At 54.1% G+C, this 26,889-nt stretch overlaps 9 protein-coding genes across 9 annotated transcripts; 3 read left to right on the forward strand and 6 right to left on the reverse strand.

Annotated features, from left to right (window-relative positions):
* Positions 1-1,238: 1,238 nt before the first annotated feature.
* On the forward strand, positions 1,239-5,527 carry CLUP02_10160 (uncharacterized protein; the record flags this gene model as incomplete). The annotated part of the gene is made up of 21 exons (XM_049289136.1): positions 1,239-1,261; positions 1,326-1,551; positions 1,632-1,672; positions 1,729-1,920; positions 2,003-2,079; positions 2,147-2,222; positions 2,272-2,289; positions 2,414-2,467; positions 2,657-2,751; positions 2,813-3,018; positions 3,152-3,319; positions 3,371-3,470; positions 3,585-3,727; positions 3,792-4,172; positions 4,228-4,306; positions 4,375-4,579; positions 4,657-4,724; positions 4,886-4,984; positions 5,053-5,147; positions 5,216-5,280; positions 5,320-5,527. The coding sequence occupies 21 exons, from the start codon at positions 1,239-1,241 to the stop codon at positions 5,525-5,527; spliced, it is 2,619 nt and encodes an 872-aa protein (XP_049146281.1).
* A 144-nt stretch (positions 5,528-5,671) lies between these two features.
* Positions 5,672-6,510, reverse strand: CLUP02_10161 (uncharacterized protein; the record flags this gene model as incomplete). The annotated part of the gene is made up of 4 exons (XM_049289137.1): positions 5,672-5,763; positions 5,822-5,958; positions 6,079-6,167; positions 6,256-6,510. 4 exons carry the CDS (start codon positions 6,508-6,510, stop codon positions 5,672-5,674), a joined length of 573 nt encoding a protein of 190 aa, XP_049146282.1.
* A 233-nt stretch (positions 6,511-6,743) lies between these two features.
* Positions 6,744-8,183, reverse strand: CLUP02_10162 (RluA family pseudouridine synthase; the record flags this gene model as incomplete). The annotated part of the gene is made up of 1 exon (XM_049289138.1): positions 6,744-8,183. One exon carries the CDS (start codon positions 8,181-8,183, stop codon positions 6,744-6,746), a length of 1,440 nt encoding a protein of 479 aa, XP_049146283.1.
* Positions 8,184-8,276: 93 nt separating this feature from the next.
* On the reverse strand, positions 8,277-8,684 carry CLUP02_10163 (uncharacterized protein; the record flags this gene model as incomplete). Its single annotated transcript, XM_049289139.1, has 3 exons — positions 8,277-8,355; positions 8,397-8,568; positions 8,639-8,684. The coding sequence occupies 3 exons, from the start codon at positions 8,682-8,684 to the stop codon at positions 8,277-8,279; spliced, it is 297 nt and encodes a 98-aa protein (XP_049146284.1).
* Positions 8,685-9,058: 374 nt separating this feature from the next.
* Positions 9,059-9,930, forward strand: CLUP02_10164 (thioesterase superfamily protein; the record flags this gene model as incomplete). Its single annotated transcript, XM_049289140.1, has 3 exons — positions 9,059-9,132; positions 9,475-9,525; positions 9,582-9,930. The coding sequence occupies 3 exons, from the start codon at positions 9,059-9,061 to the stop codon at positions 9,928-9,930; spliced, it is 474 nt and encodes a 157-aa protein (XP_049146285.1).
* Positions 9,931-9,995: 65 nt separating this feature from the next.
* On the reverse strand, positions 9,996-11,116 carry CLUP02_10165 (oxidoreductase; the record flags this gene model as incomplete). Its single annotated transcript, XM_049289141.1, has 2 exons — positions 9,996-10,982; positions 11,057-11,116. 2 exons carry the CDS (start codon positions 11,114-11,116, stop codon positions 9,996-9,998), a joined length of 1,047 nt encoding a protein of 348 aa, XP_049146286.1.
* An 845-nt stretch (positions 11,117-11,961) lies between these two features.
* Positions 11,962-13,555, reverse strand: CLUP02_10166 (MATE efflux family protein; the record flags this gene model as incomplete). Its single annotated transcript, XM_049289142.1, has 2 exons — positions 11,962-12,893; positions 12,976-13,555. The coding sequence occupies 2 exons, from the start codon at positions 13,553-13,555 to the stop codon at positions 11,962-11,964; spliced, it is 1,512 nt and encodes a 503-aa protein (XP_049146287.1).
* A 245-nt stretch (positions 13,556-13,800) lies between these two features.
* On the forward strand, positions 13,801-15,977 carry CLUP02_10167 (uncharacterized protein; the record flags this gene model as incomplete). The annotated part of the gene is made up of 7 exons (XM_049289143.1): positions 13,801-13,909; positions 13,964-14,637; positions 14,794-15,143; positions 15,224-15,355; positions 15,485-15,638; positions 15,711-15,836; positions 15,891-15,977. The coding sequence occupies 7 exons, from the start codon at positions 13,801-13,803 to the stop codon at positions 15,975-15,977; spliced, it is 1,632 nt and encodes a 543-aa protein (XP_049146288.1).
* A 53-nt stretch (positions 15,978-16,030) lies between these two features.
* Positions 16,031-26,698, reverse strand: CLUP02_10168 (patatin-like phospholipase; the record flags this gene model as incomplete). The annotated part of the gene is made up of 36 exons (XM_049289144.1): positions 16,031-16,188; positions 16,226-16,310; positions 16,456-16,517; positions 16,543-16,733; positions 16,795-16,908; positions 16,950-16,982; positions 17,059-17,149; positions 17,223-17,374; positions 17,446-17,666; positions 17,757-17,909; positions 17,946-17,995; positions 18,062-18,147; positions 18,191-19,360; positions 19,620-20,235; positions 20,292-20,678; positions 20,713-20,863; positions 20,917-21,028; positions 21,182-21,345; positions 21,399-21,762; positions 21,801-21,887; positions 21,944-21,999; positions 22,054-22,092; positions 22,159-22,284; positions 22,384-22,464; positions 22,497-22,591; positions 22,659-22,680; positions 22,986-23,046; positions 23,126-23,236; positions 23,337-23,460; positions 23,529-23,689; positions 23,752-24,957; positions 25,034-25,941; positions 26,042-26,105; positions 26,148-26,344; positions 26,414-26,462; positions 26,550-26,698. 36 exons carry the CDS (start codon positions 26,696-26,698, stop codon positions 16,031-16,033), a joined length of 7,896 nt encoding a protein of 2,631 aa, XP_049146289.1.
* Positions 26,699-26,889: the final 191 nt, after the last annotated feature.

Below are 26,889 nucleotides of genomic sequence, written 5' to 3' on the forward strand. Positions count from 1 at the left end.
GTGCGTGATGGTAAGAGGGGGCGTGAGATGAAACCAGGGGAGGCGTGAGGGACAACCTTGTGTGAGGTGAATCTAGGAGAACAACAGAAGTGAGAACTGTGAGATGCCTCTTTACCTTAGGTAATGTGATGGATGGGCCACCACATTCGCATGCCTGGGATACGGGTGCCTTTTTTTTTTTTTTTTTTTTTTTTTTTGCTGCGTGTGCCTCATAGTGGGAAACTACGTGTTTTGACGCGGAGGCAACAAGCTTCTTCAAGTTACTTTGAAGGTGTAACTAGTCGCCGCGGAAATCGAGCGAGGAATTGCTGCGAGCCAGATTCCGCCGCTGTGCCGGTATCCAGGCTGGGCAGCATTCTTCCCCCAAACCAAAGAACATTCGTTCGGTTAGGTTTTGGGTTTGTCTTTCCTCTGGTCCTCGTTGTGTCTGTCTGGAGACTGGAGAGAGAGAGAGAGTAGGTGTGAGAGCGAGCGAGAGTTGGGGCAGGGTAACGGGAAGGAAGTGCTCTCTCTCACGGATACTGTATCTGCAGGGGGAGATCCTCAAGCAGTAGCAGTCGATGTGGGTGGGCAACCTCCTGCCCCGTGATTGTGGCTCTTGCTGGCTCGAGTCCGACTCTCGATCTCAGCGAACGGGTTCCCGGTGGGGTTGCTTATCCGTACCGCAGGTAGGGAAACGTAAACGGGGTCAAAGGTAAGTAAGGCAAGCATAGAGTTGGGAAAAGGTTAGCTGCTGGGCTGGGTGAGGTGACGAAGGGCAAAGCCGGCAGGGAATGGGCAAAGCAAGGCAAGGCAAAGCCAGGGTTACGGGAAAGGAAAAGGTACCCAGGTGCCTTGTCGGATCCGTTGAAGTTGACAACCAAATCAAACTCCGACTCCTCCTCCCGCACTTGACCTTGTATGGTCTTGCGGATTGCCTTGCCCTGCCATGGCCCATAAACGCTGCTATACCCTCCCATGGGCCATGGCCCTGTCCTGTCCGCCTTATCCATAAATGCGTATGAGGAGGTGGGCTCGCTGAAGAAAGACGAGATAATCCCGTCTGGGCTTACATATTGCGTTGACCTGACGGCTCGGAACGGGGGGGCCTTGCAAAGCGGGTGACGAGTCCTGTTGAATACCAGCATCTACGAGGACGAACGAGGAACTCTGAAAAGCAACAGTCCCGTCCGGCTGATGCTCGGAATAGCCACACCCATGGCATGTCCATGGCGGCATGGCCTGTGTGTGGCCAGCCCATGGAACGCCCAGACCAAGAAAGGTGAGTTAATCTCCAATACCTATCTCGTTCAAATCCGTATTGTGTACTCCGTGTGCATTCGTAGAATTGAGGGGCGGAAAAAGACATGTCCAGATCCTCAGAGGCTGGAGTTTGGGGTGATCATGATGCGTGTTTGGTTTGACCTGTGGTTGACCTCAATCCCAGCCCGAACACCACCATCCGCGCGCAATGTCGTCCCATTCTACGAAAGGCTTAGGTTGAAGAAGACGAAGAGCCAGCCAGGCGTGCCAGTGCCAGTATCAGTGCCAGTGCCAGGCCAGGCTGAGCCAGTAGGGCCACACGGCATAAGCCTCAATTCTGCTCGAGGCTCAGCACTGCTGCACCGCTGCATTTGCTAACGCATGCCCAGCAGCCCATGGAAACCTTCGGCCAGCCTCCGATGACCGGGGGGTTTGCGATACAATGACGAAATGATGTTTTTTTATCCTCTCTTGCCGCGCCGACAGGCCTTGTCATCTTGGACTTCTCCGTAAGGGTTATCACCTACATACGGATGCTAGGAAGCACTCAAGGGCCAAGGCGTATCCGATCCGTACAGGGAAAGAGAGAGACAGAGAGAACGAGAGTACTTCTGTATCTCTCGGACCCGGAAAGCACCAATGGGCAGCAGAGCGCAGAGGTGCGGCCGTGGGCGGGAAGTGCGCGCTCAGGGATGGTTTAGCAAAACACAATCGCATACACTGCCCATATGTGATGTGAGGGTGTGAGTGGTCGATGAAGTAGGTACGAAGAAGTGTGTGTATCCGAGAAGGGAATGGAGGAGGATGGACTCGCTCTCTCTGGGTATCGAATTGATTGTGGGCACACACACACGCTGGTCGAACATTTGTATGCTACCTACTACACTCACTCTCGCTCATACAGACAACCACACACAAACACGCGCGCGCGCAATAGATGAGGAGAGGCATGTCAAGTTCCATTATGAGTTAACCGGGAAGTGAGTGAGGAACGAGAGGTGAAGTGTGAGGTGAGTGTGTGAGGATCAGGGGCCCGCCGCCGGTGAGGTCAGTCGGGGCCCAGAGGTAAACTGTGGGAAAAGGTGGAGAGATGCCTTACGATAGGTGAAGGGGGTGGTACGTATCCACTACGCGAGAAATAAACTTTACGCTAAAGCCAGATCTGTCGTAGCTTGGTGGGCGCCGATACGCGGCCCAGCAGCGACCGCAACAGCCCAGTTAGAAGGTCAGCATCGAGGGAGAGACAGGGTAGAAAAGTGGTCTGTTACTGGATACCTAAGTCCTAAGGTACACCATTATCGACCGGGGAGAGCAAGAGCACTGAACAGCGCTGAACAGCACCTCACCCTCGAACTTGAGGCCCCTCTTTCTCTCTCTTCCTCTTCCTCTTGCTCTGTTTCTGGCACTCTGTGAGAGACTGCGACCAGCAGGCTGCTGCTGCTGCTGCTGCTGCTGCTGCTGCTTTCATCTCGTGCTCCAAAACATGGTACTGGGGAAACTTCGTCGTCGGTACGTACCCGGCTACCATGAACCATCTCTACCTACCTTACCTCACAATGCCTGGGCCAAGCACCATGCAAGTTGCACGGAAACCTGCTCCCACTTCGCTGCTCCGGCGGCGGCCAGCCCGACCGGTACCTTGTCCCCTCCACTACATCCAACCGTAACACGCTTGTCTCTTTTAAGAGAGGGTCTTCTTGCGGCCTGCCATGGGGCCATAGGCCATGGCTTGTGTCGTCGGCCGACTTTGGGGGGGATGGGGGGAAGAGCTGCGTGGTGTGCGGGCAGTAAGATTGGCGTATCCGTACCGATAGGCAGACCGCACTTGCCTTGCGAAAAGAACCGAGAAACTCTACGGAGTAACTAGCCATCTCTATATTTTCGCATTCGAAGCGACGAGCAGCAATAGCCAATTTGGGCAGTTCGCAAGATTTGGCACCATGTGGACAAGAGGCTCCAGAGTAAAGAAAAAACACAAATACCCGCCGCCGTCGGCCCTTCTCACTCAAAGGGCGCGATACAAAGTGGTGTCATAGAACCTCGAGGGGTCTCCTACCCAGTAACTGTAGCAGAAACCGTTTGCCAAATGGAGTATTCCGGTGCGGAAACCCTACCTAATCTCACCTAGTCCACCTCCACTGGAACAACATCCTCCGTCCGTCCAGACGTACGCAGTACACACTACCTACACAGTAGAGAGGTTGGAGCCACTGGCGTATCGATCGCTAGTGCATTGCGTCGCCCCTTTGGAGAGGAAAAACCCAAAAAAGAGGGAGCCTTGGGTCTATCTTCTGAGGCCTTCTAGCACCTCCATTGCATAGCCATTAGAATCCATACCTAAGACGAGAATTGCGACCTGACGGCGGCGGCGGCGGTTTCGAATGGCGTGTTCGGGCCTAACGAGCAAGAGAGACAGAGACATTCTAGCTCGCCGACCAGAAACATTGAATACCAACCGCCCTGTGCCATCAGTGCCGGATCCATTGTCAGGAACTTATCGGCTCACCCGCTTCACATTCGTCGTCCGTCTTGTCTGGCGACATTTCTAGCTTTCGGTGAGCCACGCCGCGATGACAATTCATCCAACGGCCAAGACGGTCTTTGCAGCTAGCACGTCCGAAGATCGGATCCAAACTGTACCTGGCCTAGATTTCACGACGGCTCTCCAGCCTTGTCGCCCAAAGGTCCCCAGGGCCTCCCATTTGAGCCCCGATCGGTTCCGTTGGACACATGCCCACTATCGAACGGCTTCCTCGGATTCCGTCGTGGGTAGGCCACGCGAGATTGAGATATTCTTGTCTTTTCACCGCTTTCGAATTGGCTGGCTTGGAGAGATGGAATTGGGCATGAGAAAGAGAGCGGCGACGGCGCGCGCACACACACGCACACACGCGGGTACATACACCTCCATGTTGCGACTGAATGGCGGCGTCCATCATGGTCGTTCCAATCATCGGACCTGGTTCCGGTCGCCCAATCCCACAGGATGCCGCTACTGAACTGCCGTTGTCAATCTTTTTCCCCGATTGCCATATTCCGCCTTTCGGAATGCAGGCTCATGAAGGTTGGCGCATACGGCACCCCTGGTCACAATTTGTCTACAAGTCGCAGTCTCTTGCCATTGAACGTTAGTAGATGTGAGCCCAGCAACAGCACCACGGCCGGCCGACCGACCGTACAGGGCCAAAAATTTGGGGGTGTTTGTCTTCTCCCTGGTTGCCGAGTCTTATGTCGGCATCCTGTCTCACTTTTTCAGCTTCGCGGCACGCCCTTCTGACCGAGCCAACTTTGATTCAGCACGGTCAGCGTCTTATTCGCAGAAACATTCGCTCTCGCGGTGCGGCGTGTTGACCTCCGCCAGATAGGTACGGTATGCACAATCGACCGAATGCCTGTCCTTGGCTGCCTGCCCAGCGAACCCGAGATCGCCGCTGTCAACGCGTCCTGTACCGGATTTCGCAGGTGTCTGCAACTTTGCGTAGGTGTGTGTGTGTGTGTGTATGCGTGTCTACGTTGCTTCTCGTCCATTGTTTCTTCTTTGCTTTTTTTCCCTGGTCTTTTCTTATTCTGTGGTGCGCCTCCTCCTGCTTCGGTGTGTAGGAGAACTCTCGGGTTGCGGTGTGAGAACTTGAGATGCGCACAGGTACTGAAGGGCAATGCGCCGGCATTCTCTCTGACATGCGTGGCGGGCTTCTCGAAGGTCCATGGAACTCTTCTGTCTGGGTTCTGCATTGCATCGGGCGTTCGCATTTTTCTTCTAGCCTCTCGTCGTTCCAGGGTCATGTCCGAGGACACCACCATCGCGATGAGTCTGGCGCATCGTCGAAGAGGCGAGAAGGGAAAACGAAGCATGGGCTGTCGCCGAGCTGGATTGCGATTCACAGGGTTTCCAGGCTGGCGGGATTGTGGCGTTTCGGGGGGGGGGGGCTCCTTCCCCTTTTTCGAGAATGGGAAGTCTGCTGATGTGTCTGAGGTTGATCTGTTGGTTCTCATCTCCCCGCGCCCAAAAAGTCTCACTCTACCTGCCTACTGGGTTCAGTGATGAGTACTTTGTAGATGTTTCCAGCTGTCAATTAGTTCTTGTGTTCCCCCAATCGCGGGGCAAAAGACCCGTCTGGCTCTGGCGGCCCTCCCTCGTTGTTCCTTCTTCTCCCTGAGGTGGCCCTGCCACATTTGCTTCTCATTCTTCCCCAACCTGATCGTCCGGCGTCGTGAATTCCAGCAGTTTGGTCGCACAAGGCGTCTCGTGCCGGCCTCCCGAAGCTGTTCGCATTTTTGTTCATGAGATGTGGTTGCTTGCGAGTTATGTCATAGGCGTTCGGTTGTTGGTTGATGAGGGGGTTCGGACACGGCGAAAGGCGTCGAGAACGTCAACAAAGCAAAGAGGGTATCCGGAATCAGCGATTTTATGAGTTATTTCGGGGTGGGCTTAGCAATGCCGGCCCGGGGGTGATGAACCCCTGATGAATGCCGTCTCGTCGGCGCAATATCCAGTTCGGACCTCTGTTATGTCAATTCTGACTCAGAAAGCCAGCCGTTGTATGTTTCGTTTCCTCTGTGAGTTCCTTCGGGAGGATACCTGATAGACCAATGAGGCCGGAATCCCCAGAAGAAGAAAAAACAGGGCCTGCAGCAGACCCTGCTTGTAAGACCCGGCGCTGTGCCTGGCATGCGCCGGGCACCCTTCCCTCATCCTCGAAAGCCTCGAAGCTCCAGCTGGTTAGGGTGTCGGGGTGTTAGGGCAGGGCGGGCCAGCTGAGAGCAATGGGGGGGAAGGGGAGGGAGAGAGCGGTCAGGCGGTGGGAAACGGCGGAAATCTCTCCGGATTCTGAGAACGAGGTACCGGAACTGCTGAGGTACCTCGACCAGGTCCAGTACTCCAGCGCCTCCTTGACCCAAATCCAGGCGATACATGCGCTAGCAGCCTAATGACGACCGCTTTTTCTTCCGAATCAACGAATCACTGGCTCAACCGGTGCTTTGCGGATCTCGCTCCGTAGTGCACCACAGTACAAGTGCCAGGGCCAGTGACTTGGCATTTCCGGGCTTATGGTCTGAGTGTGGTGTCGGCTGCGGGAGAGACAGTGAGACTCCAGAGACCCTGGACAAGTGCGAATCCTTCAGACTGGGACTGTCAGCGGTCATTCCGTCGCGTACGGAATTTCCGTACAGAATTTCCGTACAACTCCCAGCAATGGACATCATGTACATCATCGCGCATCTAGAACCTTGTATGTCTCTGACGAAAGAAAATTGATATTGAGCCATGTTTGGCGACGTTCCTGTACAATGCAGTAGGAGTGCACGTATGCTCAAGCAGAGCTCTCTATTCGTAGCTGTATCTGTTGTTGCGAAGGAAAGAAAAAACTGGTCGTAAATGCCTCGACCCGGGGTATCGAATCGTCCCAAATCCAACAGAGAACTCGATCAGTGGAGTCAATCAATCGGCCCGTCCGGGACCGTGGTAAATGCTGTTATGTTTGTTCTCGCCGTACATATTCTCAGGCGACACTTTCAGGGTCTGCCTCTGCCGCTGGGTCTGCGTCTGGTACTGCCCCCACCAGCTCTTCGAGTCCTCCGACCTCCGTTGGTCCGTTAATGCCGTCCGGAGGAAGGGCCCACGCGGGCATCGGACTGGTGTAGCTCCAAGCCCCTCCGGCATCTTCGTAACGGAGGCTGTGAAGCCAGAGCGAAAGCTCGTGCTCGCCGGGGTCTGTGTAGAGCGGCGTATCGCAAACGTCGCAAAGCTCTCCTGACAGCTTTTCAGCCCTTCTCTTCTGGTACAGGTCCACCAGTTCGTCGTGATAGGCCACAGCGTCGGCGATATCTTGTTTGCCCATCCTTTCTAGGCGTGACATGATGTCTTCGTCCGTATTCTCGACTGCATCCGAGTCGTTGCATCCCAAGTTAATTCCCCAAACTCTTTGGTTGGCATACAAGGGGTCGTTCTCAATGGGATGCCCAACAAATTGCAGATGCACGCGGATCTGATGTGTTCTGCCAGTCAAGGGCAGGCAGCGAACGATTGAGTAGCCCTCTTTCTTGATCCAAGGCCGGCGTTCCTCGTCCGCAAGTCGTTCCGCACTCTTTGGCTCAGCTGCCTCCGAGTCATTCAGAGTGTCCGGCGGGTAGTAGGCCAGACGTTTGAAGACGGTACGGGCCGACTTTCCGTTGGCTCGCACGCGGTTGAGGCCTAGTCGCGGGGATATTTGGAGGATAGGCTGATCGCAGACAATTTCGCCATCAGGAAACTTTCCAGCAACGCGCGCCAAATATTCTTTGCGGACCGTATGAGCTCTAATTTGAGCAGTGAGCTTCACTGCTGCCTGTGGTGTCTTGGCGACGAAAAGAATTCCACTGGTGAGGCGGTCCAGGCGATGGCACGGGTAGGGCAGGAAATGCTCGCCTCGCTCAGACTTCATGATCTCGATAAGTGTGTTGTACTTGTATCTACCAGCAGGGTGTACCGGTACGCCGGATGGCTTATTGACAACGATCATCTCGTCATCTTCATGAATGACACGAATCGGCTCGCCTGTGACAGGGGGCTCATGGCGATGAATTGTGTGATTCACAAGGTCTCCATTCTTGACCAGATGATCCGGGCCGACTGCCTTTCCGTTGACAACGATGGCTCCGGTTTCCATGGCATACCGGTAGTACTCTAGGGTGCGGTCCCTGAATTCATCCTCAAAAATGTCGATCAGCTTCCGACCGCGCCAGCGTTGCTTGGCCCAGGTGTGGTAGGTAAAGTGATAAGGAGCAACTCTACGGAGACCGTCCTCGAAGAAGTAAGGCCGAGGCCACATGTCGCCGGTAGGCGTTGTCAAGACTTCAGGCAGCTCATTGGAAGCTTCAGACGGTTGGGCATCCGGTAGCTTGGCTGGTTCAGCAGCGGGAGCAGCAGCCGACGGCGGGGCCGCAGCCGACGTCGGTGCCATTTGATCAGAAGCCATGGCAGGCATAAGAGATTCCCGTCGGAATGGCAGCCTTGCCAAGGACCAAACTGAACGCAAGAGGGTAGCCAGGATTGATCAGGTAGTCAAGTTGTGAGGCGTGGTATGCGATGGTGTAACAATAAGTGGCGTATTGTGGAACTGTGCGAAACTTCGACTAGTCGTAAGTAAGTAGTGTTTGAGAAAGTCGCTTGCTACTTGCCTCGAGGAGCCTGGATATCAACTACTGCTAACAAACTTTGCATGTGTAGTGAAAGGTATCTCGAAAGAGTCACAAATTCTTGGCGGTCAGGCATGGCAGAACTTTGCTGGAGTTGGATTTTGGTGGGCGAGATCGGGAAAGGTGGATCAGCAGAAGCGTGATTGGTCACTGGAAAGACCTTGTGTAGTTACATAATCTCAGCTAGAGCCTACCATTTTCGGGCTCAGGTAATCAGCACCCCTGGGCAGGTATTCCGGCTCTGAACCAGATAGGTCTGCCGACATTGGTGATTGGCTCCTGTTAAGTTGGCGGCAACATGACATTCTGCCTCGGCTCAGCTAGGAACTCTACTGTGCTGCAAGTCAACTGCGGCAATCAAAAGTCTCAACAATTTCTCCACAACTCTTAGTGGGAAGCTACGAAGGCTTCTTCATCGAAAGGTTTAAAGTCACGAGCTGAACCACAACTCAATCGAGAAAAGTGCCGATAAGGCAATGCGCGTTTACCAGTGACGTCTGACTGAGCATCCTCCATCTCTTGTCCCTCCCTTGTGTTTCTGAGCCAATACTACCCCAGCAAGGGCCAGTACCTTCGGCATCACCGCCTACAACGTGCTCCAAATATCCGATCTCTCTCCATCATCTCACAAAGCACCGCCATGGCCAGCAACAAGCAGTTAAAGCAGCGTCGAAGGGGGGACTACGGGTACATCCTAGACTACCGGACACGATGGTGAGTTTACCTCCATCCCGCCATGGTTATCACAAGCTGTCATTGCGGCTTCCCTTTCTACCTACTCCTCGGTGCCTTTCATCCTCCCTGCTATACCTCAAAACGGAGGGACCGAGCCCATTCCTCGCAAAGCTTCAAGGGGGGGCTTGTCCGTGCTGCAAGCGGACGCCCTCCCTCCTATCCTTTCTTTCGCCAACCTCTCACGCCTATGGTGCAAAGGCGAGGGCGCTCTTCGCAGCGTATCAGCAGCCGTCCATCTTCTCATCATTATCATCCCCTCACACTTCGCTTTCATTCGTCTGCGCTTTTGCTGCTTGGGCAGAGATTGACAAGGTTTCTTAGGGCCGATAATGATATGTATCAGCACATGAACAATAGCGTCTACAACTTCCTGTATGCTTCTGTCGATCAAGCTAATGTCCGCGCGGCGTCCAGCTAAGAAACTGCAGATACGACTCCGTGGTCAACGCCTACCTGATCGAGCACTGTGGCCTATCTCCCTTACGTTCTGATCAGTACGGCCTTGTCGTACACTCACACAGCGACTACTTTGCTTCGATTGCGTACCCCGCAGTCGCTCAATTAGCGCTGCGAGTGAACAAGTTGGGGAAGTCAAGCGTCACCTACGAAATTGCCTTGTTTGAAAAGGGAGTGGACGAGGTGAGAGCAGTCGGGGAGTTTACCCACGTCTTCGTCGAGAGATCTACCGGTCGTCCAACCGCATCCGGAATGGAGGACGAAATGCGGAGGGGTCTACAGCGACTTCTGATGGTGGATGGTAGGGGAAACAAGCTCTAAATTGAACTCTATCACCCACCCACTTGTACCATGGAGCTTATCTCCTAACAAATTCCTCTACCAGTTTACAGCTGCAAGCTCAGCTTTTGGATTGCGCCATCCTGCTCACCACTCGTGAAGATCTTCTCGAGGAACTCCAAGTCCGCCAGCGCCTCCTCAGCTGATTGCAGGGGGTTGGGTGTCCCAGCAGCCAAACCTTCAGCCCAGGCCCTGACCTCCTCCTTTACACCACTCGTCTGTTCAAAATGAGTTGTTGTTGCCTCGCCGTCAAAGGGCCTGACGGTGAGATCGTGACTCGACAAGGTCACACTGCCGTTCTCGCCCGCCACGTGGAAGTCGAAGGCACTCAGGGTTGAGCCAACACTGACGGCGAAGGAACCAGTGGCGCCCTGCTTGGTCTTGACGACGGCATTAATGGTGTCAATGGGCGGCAGGTGCTCCCGGGTCAAGTCCGAGAAGGCGGCAACCGAGGCCGGCGCCGCGTCCTTGCCGAGCAGAAGGCGAAGGGCGGCGGCGAAGTGGACGCCGCCGTCGAGGAGGAATCCACCCTGGTAGTCGGGCTTCTTGCGCCACGCAGTCTCAATGTATTTGCCGCCCAGTTTCACGAAGAAGAAGACCCTCACGTTGAAGCCGATAACTTTGCCCAGCTTCCGCACCTCGTCTCTTGCCGTAGTGTACCGGGGCTGGAAGCGGTAGTTCTCGGCCACGGCGAAGGTCACGCCCTTTTCAGCGGACACCTTTTCATAGTACTTAATCAGCTCCTGCGCACGGGCAATGTCTGCGGCGATAGGCTTCTCGGCTAAGACGTGCTTTCCTGCAGCGAGAGCTTGCTTAATGTAATCGGGCTGGTTCAGGATGGGCAGGGCTAAGATGAGAGCCTGGATATCATCACGGGCCAAGAGATCTTTGAAGGACTTGCCCTCGCCCGCGTCGTCAGAGTACAGGTCAGGTGAAGCTGACTTGGTGACGAGCTTAGCCGTGTCCTGGGCGGACTTGAGAGAGCGAGAGAAGATGGCCTTCAGGGTGAGGTTGTCGTTTGCTTCCACAGCAGGCTGTTTGGACAGTCAGTGACCACGAGACCCGCGGCTTCCGCGGACGGGCAATATCAGCTAGGTAGTCGCCTTACCAAATGCTCTTCCTTGGCAAAGATGCCTCCTCCAACAATGGCTACTCCGATGGGGGCCATGGTTTCTCAGATATATCGTTCAAGATTGGATGCGAGCCGTGCGGAAGGCCTGAGTCAAGCAACTGTAAGGCAAGGTGTATATAAATAGAAAAGTACAAGATAACTTTCCGAACTGAGGTGAAGGGAAGAGGTATAGAGAGAGAGAGAGAGAGAGAGAGAGGGATAAGGATCCAAATGATTTATTTGTTCCAATTGAGTTGGACGGTCTTCCAGACAATTCGTTATTTGTCCATGAAGGCGTGTTGTGCAGTAGCCAGGCACGCAAGCAATGCCATCATCAGCTTTCTCCTCCAATACCTGGGGAGCTTCGTGATGGTAGTGGGGTTTTGTTGGCGGGGTCGGAGAGCCCTGTGGCACAACCGTCTCTCAGCAAATTGATGGAGATGATGAGACACTATCTAAGGCTCGAGGAGAACACAGCCGGCTCTGTTAGCATATTAATCACAACACCCCGCTCGGGAGTAAGAGCCTTACTCTTTTGGGAAAGTATAGCAGTTGAGTAGTTGGGGACCTGAGTTCCTGCCAAACGCCCTGCACCGGAAGGTACAGACGGGAATGATCTTTTGATGAGGTCGGATGAATCCAATGGAAGGCAGGCACCCAATACAGATGATGCTACAGTTTGGGTGTTTCCAAGTATCATGTGCGGTAGGTGTGATTTTTGCGAGGAAAGAGTCTACTGGCTAGGTACTCAAAGAACTGCTCGTGATCATAGATACATAAATCATCTCATACAACTTGGCTACGCATGTTTGCTCATATAACTCATCTCCTGATTTGCTTCCTTCCTGCCGCATTCCGGATCTGCATCCCCGGTTTTCGGCTCCGCTTAACTACCGTTCTTTTCATACCGTACCGGAGGCGGTGCTTTCTGATTCAGCCTCGTCGTCGCTGCTACTGTCGTCCAGTCGGTCGATGGCTCGTTGGCACTCCTTCTCCCACTTACTCAATCCAACAATGACCCATTCCAACGCCCCGACCAGATACAATGCAACACATTGTCCGATCCACAAGCCGGCGAGACCCCAGCCATGAAAGGCGAGGTAGATGCCGGCGGGGAGAGCTCCACCGTAGTAGCTGACGAGGTTCACCACAGCCCCGACCCACTGACGGCCCATGCCTCGAAGGGCACCACCACACGATCCGTTCAGGCCGTCTGCTATCTGGAAGAGTGCGACGTACGGCATCACTTCGCCAACGAGCTGCACCACCCGCTCGTCGTCATTAAAGATCTTGCCAAACACATCCTTCGTCGCCATAAGCATAGTAAGAACCACACTTCCGAGTATCACGGACAAGATTGCTGCCGAGTGTGCTGCTATCGCCGCGTCCCGAGGCCGCTGCGCTCCCAGCAAATTTCCTAGTCTTGCCGATGCTGCTACCCCAAGACCGAAGGGAATGGTGTTGATAATTTGGTCCGCCGTCATGATGACAGACTGGGCCGCCAACGGAATAGTGCCAAGTCTCCCGGCAGCCAGGGCCACAATCTCGAAGGCCCACCACTCAGTGCCAACATGAACGACTCCAAGAAGTGCAAGCTTGGAAAAGGGCCCAATATTTCTGATGGCTCTCCGAAGCTCCAGACCACCCCAGCATTCCTTGCCGCGGACGAAGACTGCATAGGCAACTAGAAGGAGAAACGATACCCAGTACGAGATGCCTGTGGCCAAGGGAGCACCGTACAAGCCGAGGCCGAAAGTGTGGATGAACAAATAGTTGAGCCCGGCGTTCATCGGAGATGTAATTAACAGCACATACGTGCCTGGGCGGTAAATCGCTGTCACATTTACGTCAGTGCCGTCGTCTATTTCCCTCCGTCCTTGACTTTCTCGAGGTGACACTGAGGGGCCCTGACTTACCTTGGGCCTGCAAATACTTCTTCATGGCCTCGAACCACACGTATCCCAACCCGCCCGGGATCAGGCATCGCAAAAACGCCGAGCTTTGCACGCAGATGAACTCTTCTTGGCCCAGCGCCCGGAACACCGGTTCGGAAAACCACCAGAGCACTGCCACCACAGCATAAAATGCCGACAAGACAAGGATGCCTCTCTGCAAAAGGATGCCCAAGTCGTGCTTGTTCGAAGATCCCGTGAAGCTACTCGACGCAAGAGTGTCGAGCGCTGTCGTACCACCGAGGGCAATGAGCCAAGCTGTCGCCATGGCGAACATGTAGCTGAAGGCTGCGGTGGCGAGTGCTTCCGGGCTCAGTCTGCCAACAATAAGAACGCTGATGGTTTGCAGGCTGTTCTGCAGCGTGTACGCCAGGATAACCGGGACAGCGGCTTTGGCCAGCAAGAGTATTTCGGCCAGCCATAGCCGGACTGCGTGGGGTTCTTCCGACTTGACCGCCGGGGGCTTCGGTAGCAATGCCGTAGTCTCGGACCGGGAAGACATGGAGGGCGGGCCCAGTGTGTCGGCCGAGGACGTGTCCGACATTGTGGTTCTTACTCGGATTGCGACCGCTTTCTATCAAGCTCGATGTCACTCCGGAAGCGGTGGTTGTGGAAAGTCCACCCGACTGTCCAACCCGATTTCCGGATGTCGATAGGAGTGACTGCAAACGCGAGTCAAGGGACGAAGCAGATGAGACAATCCGAGGCTAGTTGTGCACCCATGCACCAACGTGTTTGCTGGCGAATTTCGAAAAATTTAAGGGAGGGAGCGAAGGTTCAGACGATCAGATGTCAAACAATAAAACGAAAAGGACAGCGGGAAACGGCTCAGCATTGTATACGGCATTTTTCAAAACTCCATCTTGCGACCCCTCCCCATCCCACGCTGGTATCGAAAGTTCAGACACAAGATAGCTGACAAGAGCTATTTGCCACGCGCAATTGGGCCAAGTTTGTAACTCCAACGACGGACAATTGACTTTGCTCACCTCTCGCGAGGCATGCCTGGTTCTCATCGCGCGGGGAGAACCCCTCAATCGATGGGCAAAGATTGGACAGCGATTAGTCTGCATTTCGGCCGACATGAATTTCTTTCCACGCTTGCGAGGGTCTACGTGGGCGAGAAGGACGTTAGACAGCGGACCGTTGACTCTGAGTGGCTGCATCGATTATCGCACGGCAACTGGCCCATCCGAACTGACGCAATGGATGAGGTCGGATTTCTCGAAGGAGCAAGCGGCTTACATGGTGCGCAGTTGCTGCGACTCTGCCCTACTTATTGTCTGGGAACGCGGCGGCCACCTTGATGAGATACCAAGAGATTCGGTAGCCCAATCTGCCAGAAATGCGAATCGTGCATACACTGCATTCTTCAGCGCGCTAAGCCAAGAAGAGGAGCCGAAGCTCAACCAATGCAGATTCTCTTATCTCGCATCTTATCCGTGGACCGAGGACAGCAACGGCTTACCTAAGGAACAATGGCTTAAGGCACTGGTAGTTAGTTTGGCAGTCTGGTACCGGCACCGGCCCTGGCAACGACGGGCAAGGTTGGCAAAGGCTTCGGTGAACATGCAGCGGGAAACGGCCGACACCGGTATCGGGTCCAGCTTTGCCGGCCGAGTGGAGGTAGGGGGGGCAGATGAAAAAAAAAAAGAATGATAAAAAAGGGCTGACGGGAAGAGGGGGGGGGCGTTGTCTTATCGGCAAGTCGCATTGCTTCCAATCTACGAGTATGTCGTACGGGATATCATCGCTTCACGCCAGCACTGACTGGTTCCCTAGGCACTTTGCTGTGCTGGAGGACTTGTCGAGGTCAGAGCGTGCAAGTACCCATTGGAGCCATCTCAATTCACGCCCATCTCAATATCTTCGCCGCAGCGAAAGACCGGCGGCCGACCTCATGACCGACGAGACTGTGGGCATGAGAGGAGTAAGGGGGAAAACAAATCTTCAACTTGCATTGGTACAATACGAGAGTGGACATGGAACAAATGGAGCAGCCCCAGAAGACACTCTAGAAGAACCTTGGTCCAAAAGAGGGAAAAATCGAGACCATCTTCAGCATATCAAAGCGCAATGGTCAACCGCCAGGCGAGTTCGACAAACTTGGGTAAAGGCACGAGAGCACCAGGGTCAATGGTCAAGGATTGATGGGCGCCACCATCTTGGACTAACATTGACATTCTCGCACAGAGTATCAACGACGATCAAGCTTTAGACACGGAAACTTCTTGAAAACAGCCGGAATAGTCTTAGCTACTGAAATAGAAGCTATCCAGCATAGCTGTAACGACGGTTGCGGCCAATGGACGGCACGCGCACGACTAACGGGACTCGATGCCATGTGCTTTTCATGAGTCGAACTGGCCAGGAACAACGGCTTAATCTCATGCAACACGAGGCGACTTGAGTTGACTTCAACTTTAGATTTGAGCCAACCTGATTTCATATCGTCACTACTGCATTAATTGAGTCGAGCAAATGGCGAATGCGGCAACGGACTCAGGTTCAGCGATGGACAGGCCGGATACTTCGTACGGGATACATTCGAATGCCTTACTTGGTGCAAGGTCGAGTCCTCTTTTCACAGAACGCATAACGGCGTCATACAGATCTCATGGTTACGGGTGAGAACCAACGCATTCTGCAGGGCCAAAGTTAAAGTCTAAATAGACGAACCCCGTCCCCTGCCCGGTCAGCGCGCGCGAAGCCCGTCAAGTCAGCCCGCCCGCCCACTGAGCGACATTGAGAGGGTGCCATTTTCTCATCGCATCTTGGACGGCAATCACACGAGGAAGATTCCCTGCCACCGCGGTGGCCGCAAGGTACAGATCAGAAGTTCAGCACGCCAAAGAAAAACGGAGTCTGATCTGACACAGGACGTGGCAGCCTTCTTCGAGTACCTTCATCCATTCTTTGATTGGGAAAGGAATTCGTTCGAAACACGCCGTGGAACGTGGCTCTAAACTCTAAACCTTTCGTCGGGGAACCCTTTCGCCCGCCCCCCTTCTACTGCTGCCTACGTCCGGGACTGGGCTTCGAACAAAGTGAACACGGCCTGTTCCCCTTCGACCAACGTTGGACATTGCAAGGTACCGGATGCAATGTCTGTACCTGTGTTCTCCAGTGTACGGATACATTGCGACAACTCTTCTTTCTCAGTCTCTCCCGCACCACCTTGGTGAGCAGACGTCGTATAGTCACCCCTACGCACCATATCCGTGAGGAACCACTTCCTTCACTTTGCTCTTCCTTGCTCGTGGGACATCGCATTGCATACACCACCTGACGCAGTACAGCTACATGGCACGATTGCTTCCAGAGTTCCACACCACATGTTTTTCTCGCTCTCTTTCGCTCTTTTTGCCTTTGCATCCTTGATATTTACCCTTCGCTGTTCCTACGATCTGCATAGTATATCCCATCATACACCCTCCTCCTCACCTCCTCTTGCTGTTTTCCCGTTGTTGAAGCTCCCATATGCGTCAAATCGAACTCGGGCTCTCCTGGCAGAGAATCATTTTGGCGGACGTTCGGGATCGACACCGCCAATGCCTCTAGGCTGTCTCCTGCGGATATCTCCTGAACTCTTTTTCGGCTTCAGAGTTTTGACGTCACCTCCGGACGACGGAAGAGGAAACAGAACTGCGAGTGCGGTAATTCCGCTAGAACGGTTCCACTTCAGCATCCAACCGTCAGAAGGACCCAGCCCAGCCCAGCCGCTGCCCCGGCACAAGGTGCGGATGCTACGTATGGACGGGTTCGGGAGTGCTTCCTCTCCACTTGCCAACCACCGTCCCGAATCCGCCAGTCAGACGGAGGATGCGTGTCTCACTTCCGCATACGGGGCTTGTGATATCCGTGGTTGAACTGGAGTTTGCCATCCATTCTTCCGTTCTACCGTTTGTCGGTCAGCCAGAACCGGCCCTTTGCAGTACCGATACCACTTCAGACGCAGGTAGGCAACCTCGCTTCGACAGATAGCGTATCCGTACGAGCGTATCGTTTCCCGGGGAAGCGGTCGAACGGGAAATAGGGCGTACAAACGGTTTAGGGTTCTTCAGTGCAGCTTCTGGCACGTCCACGTGGCTTCCGGCAAAGTGAACGGACAACCGCCCGGCATCGCACTTCTCTGCGACTTCTCTCTTTCAGCATGGTCGCCCGTTTCATGGGGGCCTCGAACGCTGCCCATCCCGGCCGTGGCGAGTTACATGTTGCCGTCAAAAACGTGGGCAGCGTTGTATCAACCACAAGAGTGTCAGGAAAGAAATAGTCTGCTGGGCGCCCGCTGCTGGGACGGTTCCGCAAACTGGAACACAATACACACCCTGCTATGGGGGAGAGGAGCAGCAAGAGGAGGGGACTTTGCATCGTCACCCACTCTTTAGAGTTCGAGGCCGCAGCATTACAGCAGGCCAGCCTCTCCCCCAGTACCCTCCCTCGTTCCCACCCTCTCGATGCTCGCGCGTCTTAATCCTGGTCTTTCGTCGAACTTTGCCAGCGGAAGGTGCAAGCGCTTTCCCCAGGAGTAATTTCGGAAGTCGGATCGTAGGGATTATTGATGGGCATTTGGAAATGACGACGTTATGGCCCGGGTACGAAGTTGCTGTTTCTTGCACAATTGTCGTGATGCCAAAAATCACCTCCCATGTACCCTGCCATATATCAAGGCCACCCCCGGGCAGTTGCCCTGTCCATAAGCCTTTTTACCCCCTGTCTATTCTTTTTTCCTCTCCCAATGCTACCTTTATGCAGTAGCTCCCAGCAGCAAGCTGACCCCTGAGAAGAGACCGCTGCGCTACGGTGTTGCCGCCGGCAGCGTCGCCTTCTTCATCACCTCGTGGCAAGTTGAAGTCTTGCAAATCCCAGAAATGGATGGCCCGAGAATTGCAGGCTTGCTGTTGTTGTTGTCGCAGACGTTACGCTCAAGGGACGTCATTCTCGACGCAGAACGCAGTAATCTGCTTTTGCCAGTGGCCCCGTCCTTCACACCTCCATGATGGATCCATGATGGAGGAAAATATTTTCCCTCGTTGTCGGGTTTTGTGACCTGCAATATGCGGCCGTGGACCGACGTGTCCAGCAATATCCATGACTTTGCGGGAACGGGGACTCTCCACTACAGAGGAGGAGTCTCTTCAGCAATCGTCGAGTGTTTCTTGGCCACACACCCACTCACCGCTCTTCGCGCCCGGAGCGCCGTCCTCCTCTTGCTGGATGCCGCTCCATCCCTCTCCTCCTCTCCTCCTCCCTCTCCTCCTGCTCTCCCATGTCTTGGCCCTCGAGCCAATGCTGCAGCCGCATGCCGGTCGACGCGGCACCCATAGCCATTGCCCAGTTTTCCACTCCGAGCGTGAGGGTGCTAATCGTCAACATATTTTTCACAAAGCGCGCATGCGGCGTCCGGTGGCATGCCGGCGCGATAGCCAGCATTATCCAGTGAAATATGCCCACCGTGTCGTTCCATGTCGACAGGGGTACACGCCATGTCGTCGTCCAGATCTGCAGAAATTCTGATTCCGTGCATGTCCCGCTCAGCGGCGTCCGGGTCATGACGGCCCGCGTGTAGAGTAACGCTGTCATTCGGATAACCTGGTACATGAAGTCCGGACTCTGCTGGTGGTGGTATGCGGATCGAGGACTCGTCGGAGAATCGCTAGCGTCTCGGGTATGTGACTTGGTTGACGACCATTCGGATGTCGTGGAGTCGGAATTCGGGCCCGAAGGTGATCGGCCCGGCCCAACGGAGCCAGGTCCGGCGGCCGTACCTGTGCTGGGCACACTCTCACTCCGTATGGATTCTCTATCGAACGCGGCGGAATAATTGCTTGTTGGTGGCGAATTCGTTCGAGTCGGGGGATCTGAGGACAGACTTTGGCGATGTCCAGGTATGGTTGAGTGAAGACTGCTGATATGGTCATACATGTACTTCCCCATCGCTTGGGCCTTCAGCGAGGCTGGTTTTGTCGTTGCTGATGTCGTCGATTCATCATATATCGCGTCGACGACGCTTAGAAGGTACTTCACATTGTCGAGTATCGAGGCCGTCGCCGGGTGGATGCGCAGACTCGTGGCGCAATCGGAGAAAGACGGGAGTGATCCGCTGCACGGTAGATGTGTCACCATGGGCGATAGATTCGCCATGCGGAGGGGGACGTCCTTTATAGGGTCGACGAAGGCGTACGGTTTCGCCAAGACCCGACGTGCTGAATTTGCCGCTCCTCCTGATGTCGCTGGACCCGTCGACCCTTTGCATCCGCTTCCTCCGCCTTTACGGTCGTCGTCCGAAGGCGACAGAGTCAGTAGCAGTGGGCTGTTTTCGTGGGCGAGGGATATGGAGACATCGTGACTGTGCATATGAGTCAGTTCATCGGGAAGGTAAAGACGAGCCAGGCGTGCATATCGTTTGTTGGAAGAGGATCCGTTCGCGAGTCAAACGAGTCAAGAGTCAAGGTCTAGAGCGAAAATAAGACCAGAGAGGGTCGGACGGACAAATGGAAACATGGTAAATAAGGCGGAAGATACTGCGTACGAGAAAAATGTCGGAAAAGCAAAATAAAGGACGCAATAACAATGCGGGAAGTAAAATATACAAAACGTCCAGACACGCGAATAAATGAGTAGCAATCATGAGTACACGACAAAGGCAGATATCAACCGTCAAAGGTATAATCAAAAGACTCAACAAGGTCAATCCAGAGAACATGTAGAAATCAGAACAACAGAAAAGGTTTACGCACACGATAGCATTTTTCGCCAAGAGGCCGTCCATGCCGAGCTGATTGAAGCCGCCGCGCACTCTGATCATATCTCGCAAGCCCATGAGGTGGTACCTTAGGTCCTGTTCTGATTCGCCCCAGTACCATTCAGCCACGGTGAGCTGAATGACGCCGGCGATGGCCGCATCTCCGGGCTTTTGAATTACCGGTGTGGTTAAACTGTTTGCGTCTGTTGCGGTCAGCGCGGTGGTGTTTGGCACCATGCTCTTACTGCTGTCCGTGGTCAGGTTTTCGTTGAGCATAGCGATGGCTTGGCCTTTGTAAGTCCGCAGGACATCTGTCCGTACATCCCCAGTCTCGTGGAGGAAGCAGGCTGAGGTATAGAGAATGATCCGCATCACTAGGGGATCTTGAAGGCAGAAGGGGGAGTAATGACGTATAAAAGGATTGTTGGGGCTCGGGTCGCCGTTGATAGAGGCTTTGAAACGGGAGAGAACTGCGATGTCTGTACTCGCATATCAGTATCATGTCTTTGGCAGATCAGGGGCTGTGTCCACTTACACAGTCTAAGTAACTTCTTGTTCAAGGGGCTCTGGTCCACAGGTAAAAGTGCTATTTGCTCGTCTATACCGCTGGCTGGTCGCTCCGGGAATTGTACCCTAGACTCTGCTGGATGTGACCAAGATCCAGGACTCTGTCCATGCTGCGGAGTGTCGTCGTCGTTATGGGCTGTTTCAAAGTTGTCGAAAATCAACTTTGGGACTGCTAGTCGATGTGACAAGACTTGCTGCGATGCTTGGAAGATATCGACATCTAGTATACTACGATCGGGGTTGGCTAATGGAAGCCACGAGACTGACGGTGGAAGACATTCTGTATCGCTGTTGAGGAGCTCTGCCTCTGATCGTTGTACTCTAAGCGTAGATTGGTATGTTGCCGGTTCTGAGCCTGGGCTTGGATGTGACGTCGAAATACCTGGTACAGCCCAACCAGCGATAGAAGGACTCCCGAGCGGTCTTGTTGACTGAGACGCTTGTATCAGGGGAGAGCTTACTCCTGGTAGTGTTGAAAGAAGGGGACCACGACCTCCCGCCCTTGCTGGTGTCAAGAAGGTAGAAGTTCCCGGTATGCGACTGCTGTGGGATTAGATCATGTACAAGATTGTGATAGCAGCCGTAGATCTGACAGGAGGGAACGGGGACGAGGGCGGAACTTCAGACTTACTTGCCCACGCGGTACTCGCATATTGGTTGAGGAAAACGACGGAGGCAATTGCTACATGGCTGACCTTGGTCACACTGTATCAGAATTAGTCTTAGGGTCCTTGGATATGAGGGCCCGAGACGAAGCAAAGACGCTTCTTTGCATATCTCGTGAGCGATCAGCCAACACTTGATACCGACATTCAGTGTACACAGCGAAAGGAAAGAAGGCTGAAGTAGTAGGTGTACGTGCCTTCTGCTTCCTCCGTCTGCACTCCCCGCAGGACGTTGTCGTCCTCTCGGCGCGTGCTGCGTTCCGTGACGCCCGCTGCTGCTGCGAGCCTTCGGACATCGTCTGAAAATGGCACGAAGGCGGCGGAGGCGGCGGCTGCTTCTGCTGCTACTGCTCCCCCCTTTCGTCTTCCGCAGAGCATCCGTTTCTGAGATACCTGTTTTTTTATTCCACCTTTCCTGCAGATCGGCGGCGGCGACGCGGTATCGAACATGACGTGACTTTGGACCCGAGAATCTGGTTGAAATGTTTCTGGTAAGGCTGACTTATAAACAAATCGGAGAAAAGAGCAATAGGACATTGTCGAAGCCAGATCAAGTGAGAAAGGAGGCTTTGTCTGAGCTGCAGCTCGTCGGGTTTTGACACATTTGGTCTAGCGTCATGAGGATAGCTTCCGTGGATCGAGCTGGGCTGAGGAAAAGCCACAAACCAGCCCTCTGTTTCTTTCTTGGGGTTTGGTTGATGTGCACTAGCTTCCTCGCTAGTGCGAAAGCCCAAACCCAGGAAGCGGTATCTTGATGGTTCGAGGTTGTGCTCGCTGGAGAGAGAGAGAGAGAGAGGGAAGGGGGGGCGTACATGGGCCAGTCGGTTCCATGGAATTTCCGTGGGAGACAGCTGATGTATCGATGTCGACACATCGGATCGAGCCTGGTGAGATCCGGTCTGGACACATGGAGACTGTGAGTAGTTGTTGTGCAAAAAGATATGCCTCGCTCAACACTTCCCATCGCTGCCGCGAATATCTCTTGACCGCGTTCAATAATTGCGATAGATGCTACCGGATAATCAAACCACAGGGCAGCAGTTATCCTATCAGCCATACGCTGACTTCAGAAACGGCGTAAATCATGAAGCACAAGCCCCATCGCTGGCGGCTTGTCGTGCTCGAGCCTTGTCAAAAAGAGGCTGGACACTTGTCCCTGTAATACCATACCACTTGGGAGATGGAGTCGATGCGGCATTGTGACGTCAAGTTCGAGGATGGAATTAGCCGGCGAAACAGAGCGATAGGCTCAGACAGTCTTTCCAACGGCCCGCTTTCGGCGAAGCCCGAGTTGGACTCTCATGTTCGAGAATGCGGACCCAAAGAGCAGCCGATGGTTCGCCAGTGTGCGAAAAACGGTTGAGTAAGTTCGACAGGCCGGACTTTTTGACAAACATACGCGGAAGCCTTCTCCATGCTGGGGAATGTGACGCCCACATTGTGACGAAACGATGCAGCCGCAATCAAGCAAGTGCGCTAGCACAAAACATGTGTGTCCTAATTCGGACAGCTGAAGGAGCCCACGATGCGTAGCTTCTGCCCAATCTCATGGATTGAGAGACCTCAAACTTAATCGACGTCGCCAAAGGAACGAACTGCTCAGCTACAGCAGGAGCCAAGAAGGGCTAGGCCAGGCTTCCCACTAAGGCAGAGCTAGCGCCCTTGGGAACCTCCGTTATTCAGCGAGGTGCCCTGTGGAATTCGTCAGCCCTGTCCGTGGCGCACCGAAAAAGCAAGAAGTGAGGGATGATTTTCTGTAAAACGTGTTCATAGAGACATGGCTTCGTAAAACGTGCCTATAGAAGCCCGCTGCCGGCCCCCAAATGTCTCGGTTGGACTAGTTGAGGTAGCATTCCTGAAGGCTTCCCAATGCTTCGAAAAACTCCATCTCGTGTCGGTTCTTACTTTGGTCTGTAATGCAAACCGTGGGTTAGGGGGGCAGGGAGGAACGAGACGAACATCAATGAGACATTGGCATGCCCCTCGTGGCTGTTCACATTCGCTTTGACAATGTCGGTACGGCGCCACGGGCGGCGAGCCTGGAAAAAGCCTCGTTGGCTGGCTGAATGTGGTGCGTACGCCATTATACTTAGATGAGGTGGAATAAGGTAGGTAGTAGATTCGAAGCTGTGTCGACGGCTGTAGCTTCATTCTCGAGCCCAAATATTGAGCTTTTGGTCTGTCAGAGTCCGCAGCGAAATTTCCAACAGAATTGAAGTTCCAATATACCAAAAACGAATCGAGGTGACTAAATCAGGCGGAAATACAATGGGAGTAAGGACGTTTTGGCAAGCTCAGGGGAACGTGCCTTTTAAGCTTAAGGCCGGTTCGCGATCAGCAGGGCCCACTCCGCCGTGACGTAGTGACCCACTAGCCGACCGAGTTCTCGGGTTCTCGCCACCGCCCGGAAAGCGGGAAGGTCCCGGGCTTGGAAGTAGTCGCTGCTTTGCTGCACTGAGAAACTAGTAGGCACTTTGAGTGAGATGTCTAAGCGCGAGGAAATGTCATTATTTCATTAAAATGGCCGCGTGCTATTCCACCACTGCACATGGCCAGTAGAATCGCATGCGTTGGAATGGTATCTGACCTAAAACCCCCCAAAACCTGATTCGTTTTCCGAAGAGAACTCCCTTTTGCTGTGTGCTCTTGAAGAAACAGAGCCTCATAAACCAGCATGATATCCACTTCCCTGATGGTATTACTGCGCTCCGAGTGCTCTTACGTGGAGAAATGGGGTATCCAATCGATCTTTCCATCCTTTACCTCCCGCGGTAATCCGGTTTTCTAGCCATATTCACTGGTGGAGGCTCGTCATCCACTGGATAGGGTAGGGGCGACGAGCCAACAGGACGACGGCCTCCGGCTGCCTGATGTTCCGGGAGTGGTGTCTTGGGAGGCAGCGGTGGTGGAATACGCTGTGGCTGTTGTGACTGCTGGACCGGACCGTTACTGTAAGGCTGGTTCTGCCATCGTGGATGTTCATCCGGGCTCATGATAGCAATCTTATCAGCGCCTGCTGCGTAGCGATACTGCGCTGGGGTGGGCGCAGTGACAACAAGTCTATCAATCTCATCGTCCTTCGCCGGGGGTAGGGGCCGTTGCTCGGGCCGTGGTGACGACGATGGTTGCAGCCGTTCGCCGGAACTTCTTGGTGAAGGACTCATTGGTGAGGGAATGTGCAAGTGCTCAGAGCCAGATTCGTAAGACTGACGGCTGGGCGGTGTGTTGTGTGGCGGCCACGATGTAGGAATCTCGGCTGGCAATTCTACCGCAAACGACATTGGCTCAGTCGTCTCCGAATTTGACTTGACCAGTTCAGGGACTTCTGGTAGGCGTGAGAACCGAATGTTCGCTTTGTGAATCTTGGCCATCTTCGCAGAAGCACCTTGAATCATTTTCTGCTCGACCTCTCGCCTCAGGTATTGCCGTGTGCTCGTGCTGATTTCGGCCAGGCGATGCCATTCGTTCATACCAAACTCGCCGACGCCAACCTCCACATTAAGACGGTAGTAGTTTTCGACGTTGACGTTCCGCTTCAATAAGTGCTCTTTCCTCATTTGCTCGTGGATAGCCTCACATCCCTCAATCTTGGAGATAAGCTTCCGGCGAGCTTCCGCAAACTCTCCCAGGAAACCTTCGTACCACATCTGGGAGTTTGCATCACTTCCTTTGGGCCGTCTGCCGGTACCAACGCTGAGAAACACGCCGACTTCGCGACCCGGCCATTCGTTGACTACGGCTTCGTCAAGAGCCTCGGGAGAAGGGTTGAAGGTGCCGCCACCGTCATCGTGAAAAACGGACTGCCCGATTTGAATGGGCTTGAAGGCTAGGCCGATCGCACATGTCGCTCGTCCAGCCTGCCAGATCTTGCAGTCGAACTCTGGCGGAGGCTCTCTTCTTGAATCGTAGGATCGCAGTACGGCGGCGGGGTTGCCCTTGCGGGAACCTTTGTACATTGCCAAGACGGCGCTGAAGGGAAATGTCAGTTCAAAGCGCGTTGCTACGTGCCTGGCAGAGTACCGGCAGTCAGTAGGTAAAGACGTACGTTTTAGTCCTGTTCTCCCTTGCGTCGTAAAGTCTCGCGTTTGGGTCACCGTACCGCGAGTTGAAGGCAGGGCGTGCCATCTGAGCCTGGGGGCTACGTGCGCTGAAGCTGACAGTGCTGGCGTTGCTTGCATGCCTCCGGGGATTTGAGGTGTTGTAGCCGCTGAGAGGGCTGAGAACATCGTTCTCGGTGCCGTCATTGCCCTCTTTTTGATACACTGTGTGCTCCCTCACAGCCTCCTTGATAGCCTCCTCAAGCTTGGAGGCCTTGAAGAGGGTCGAGCGGTAGGGAATGCCGGCAATAGTTTTGTCGGTTTCGAAGACCATGCGCGTCAACCTAACGTAAAGTTCCTTGCACTGCTCTAGATCAAGGCGCAGTCGACCGAGCATCAGGGCTATAAGACCGCCGGTACCGGTTCCTACGATGAGGTCGAAATGATCGCAAGGCCGAGGGATTTCGTTTCGCCGCGGGGCTCTCCCCTCGATCTCGACAAAGGTACGGTGCATGAGTTCTTGGAGAATGATAAACATGGAGTAACCACGGACTCCTCCGCCATCTGTCATAGGCATGTTAGCATGAGCGCTTCCGGGCCAGTTTCGTGGGGTTTGCGCGCGATTTGGGTGTCGCGAAAGTGGCCGGTCTGCTTCACTTTGCTTACCTAGAGACAGAATGCGTAGGGGAGGGCCCTTTGTGGTGTCCCTCCTCCTGACCCCATTGGAGTCCATGATCTGGGCAAGCTCTCGTGGGTAAGCTGGCTTGGTCGCGATCCACCGGGCTTCTTGATATTGGTGTGGGGTATCGGTTGTCGTTGAGAAATGTCTATTGGCGGTCGCAAAGTGGTTGGTTTTTCGCAGAGGGTTTGTTGTTTTCTGCGAGATGCGAAAATTAGGAATTTCGGAGAAGATGGACTAGTACTGTAGGTGCAAGTGTGTAAGTAGGTAATTAGTTTAGGCAAAGCAAGGCAAGGCGGGTAAGGCAAAGTGCAGATGGTAATAATCCACCGCCCACCCACGAATACAAGTACAAGGCCTGATCACGAGTGGGAGGGTGACGCAAAGAAACGGCTTGCGCCCTGCACCATCCACTCGGATGGGGTCTTGGCCAACCCTGTCACTTGCCCACTTTGTGGAGGATGGACTCACCACTTGTGGTCACTCTACCGATGATTAGCAGAATGTAGTCGCATTCGCAGCTTGGGCCGGAAGATGGGCGAAAGTCTGAAGATGGTCGGCTGGTAGCGATTGGGATGGCGATGGCTACGGGGAGCAAAACACCCCAGCGGGAACCTGTATTCGACCTCAGAGTCCGCGACTGCGTGTGACGCCACAGTAGCTAATTTAGAAATCGCCCAGGGTATTTTAGCGACTTAAGGATGGGCACGAATGGAAGGCCGCCGTTGCTCCTAGGCCCATTGTCCTGGCTCCCTCCCCTTGTGGTGTCAGCGAGTGGGAGGCGGGAGTGAGATCCAACTAGGTTAGGATCTTCTCTTTGACGAGGCACTGAGGGGTGCCTGGACCGTAGAGCTCCGACGTGGGTGCGTTTTCGCAACACGGCGAAGGCGAGATAATGGGAAGGTGATATCTTTCTTGCTCTCAATATCTGTTCGAGTTTGTGAGGGCGCCGACGCGAAGTGAAAAAGGGAATCGGGAGCACCGGCAAGAGCATGTGGTGAGAGGCAAATAATAAAAGTGGGAGATGGAAAGAGAGACTGGGTGGTGGGATGGAAGATCCAAGATACCCCTCTAAGGTAGTGTACCTGCCTCGGGACGACGGGATGGGATGGTCGGATGGAAGTTTGGTCCTTCTTCCCTCTACCATTTCTGCATCATTCTTTCTCATTTATCAGAGAGAGCGAA

This window comes from Colletotrichum lupini, chromosome 5 (genome assembly GCF_023278565.1).
Source record: "Colletotrichum lupini chromosome 5, complete sequence".
NCBI classification, from domain to species: domain Eukaryota; kingdom Fungi; phylum Ascomycota; class Sordariomycetes; order Glomerellales; family Glomerellaceae; genus Colletotrichum; species Colletotrichum lupini.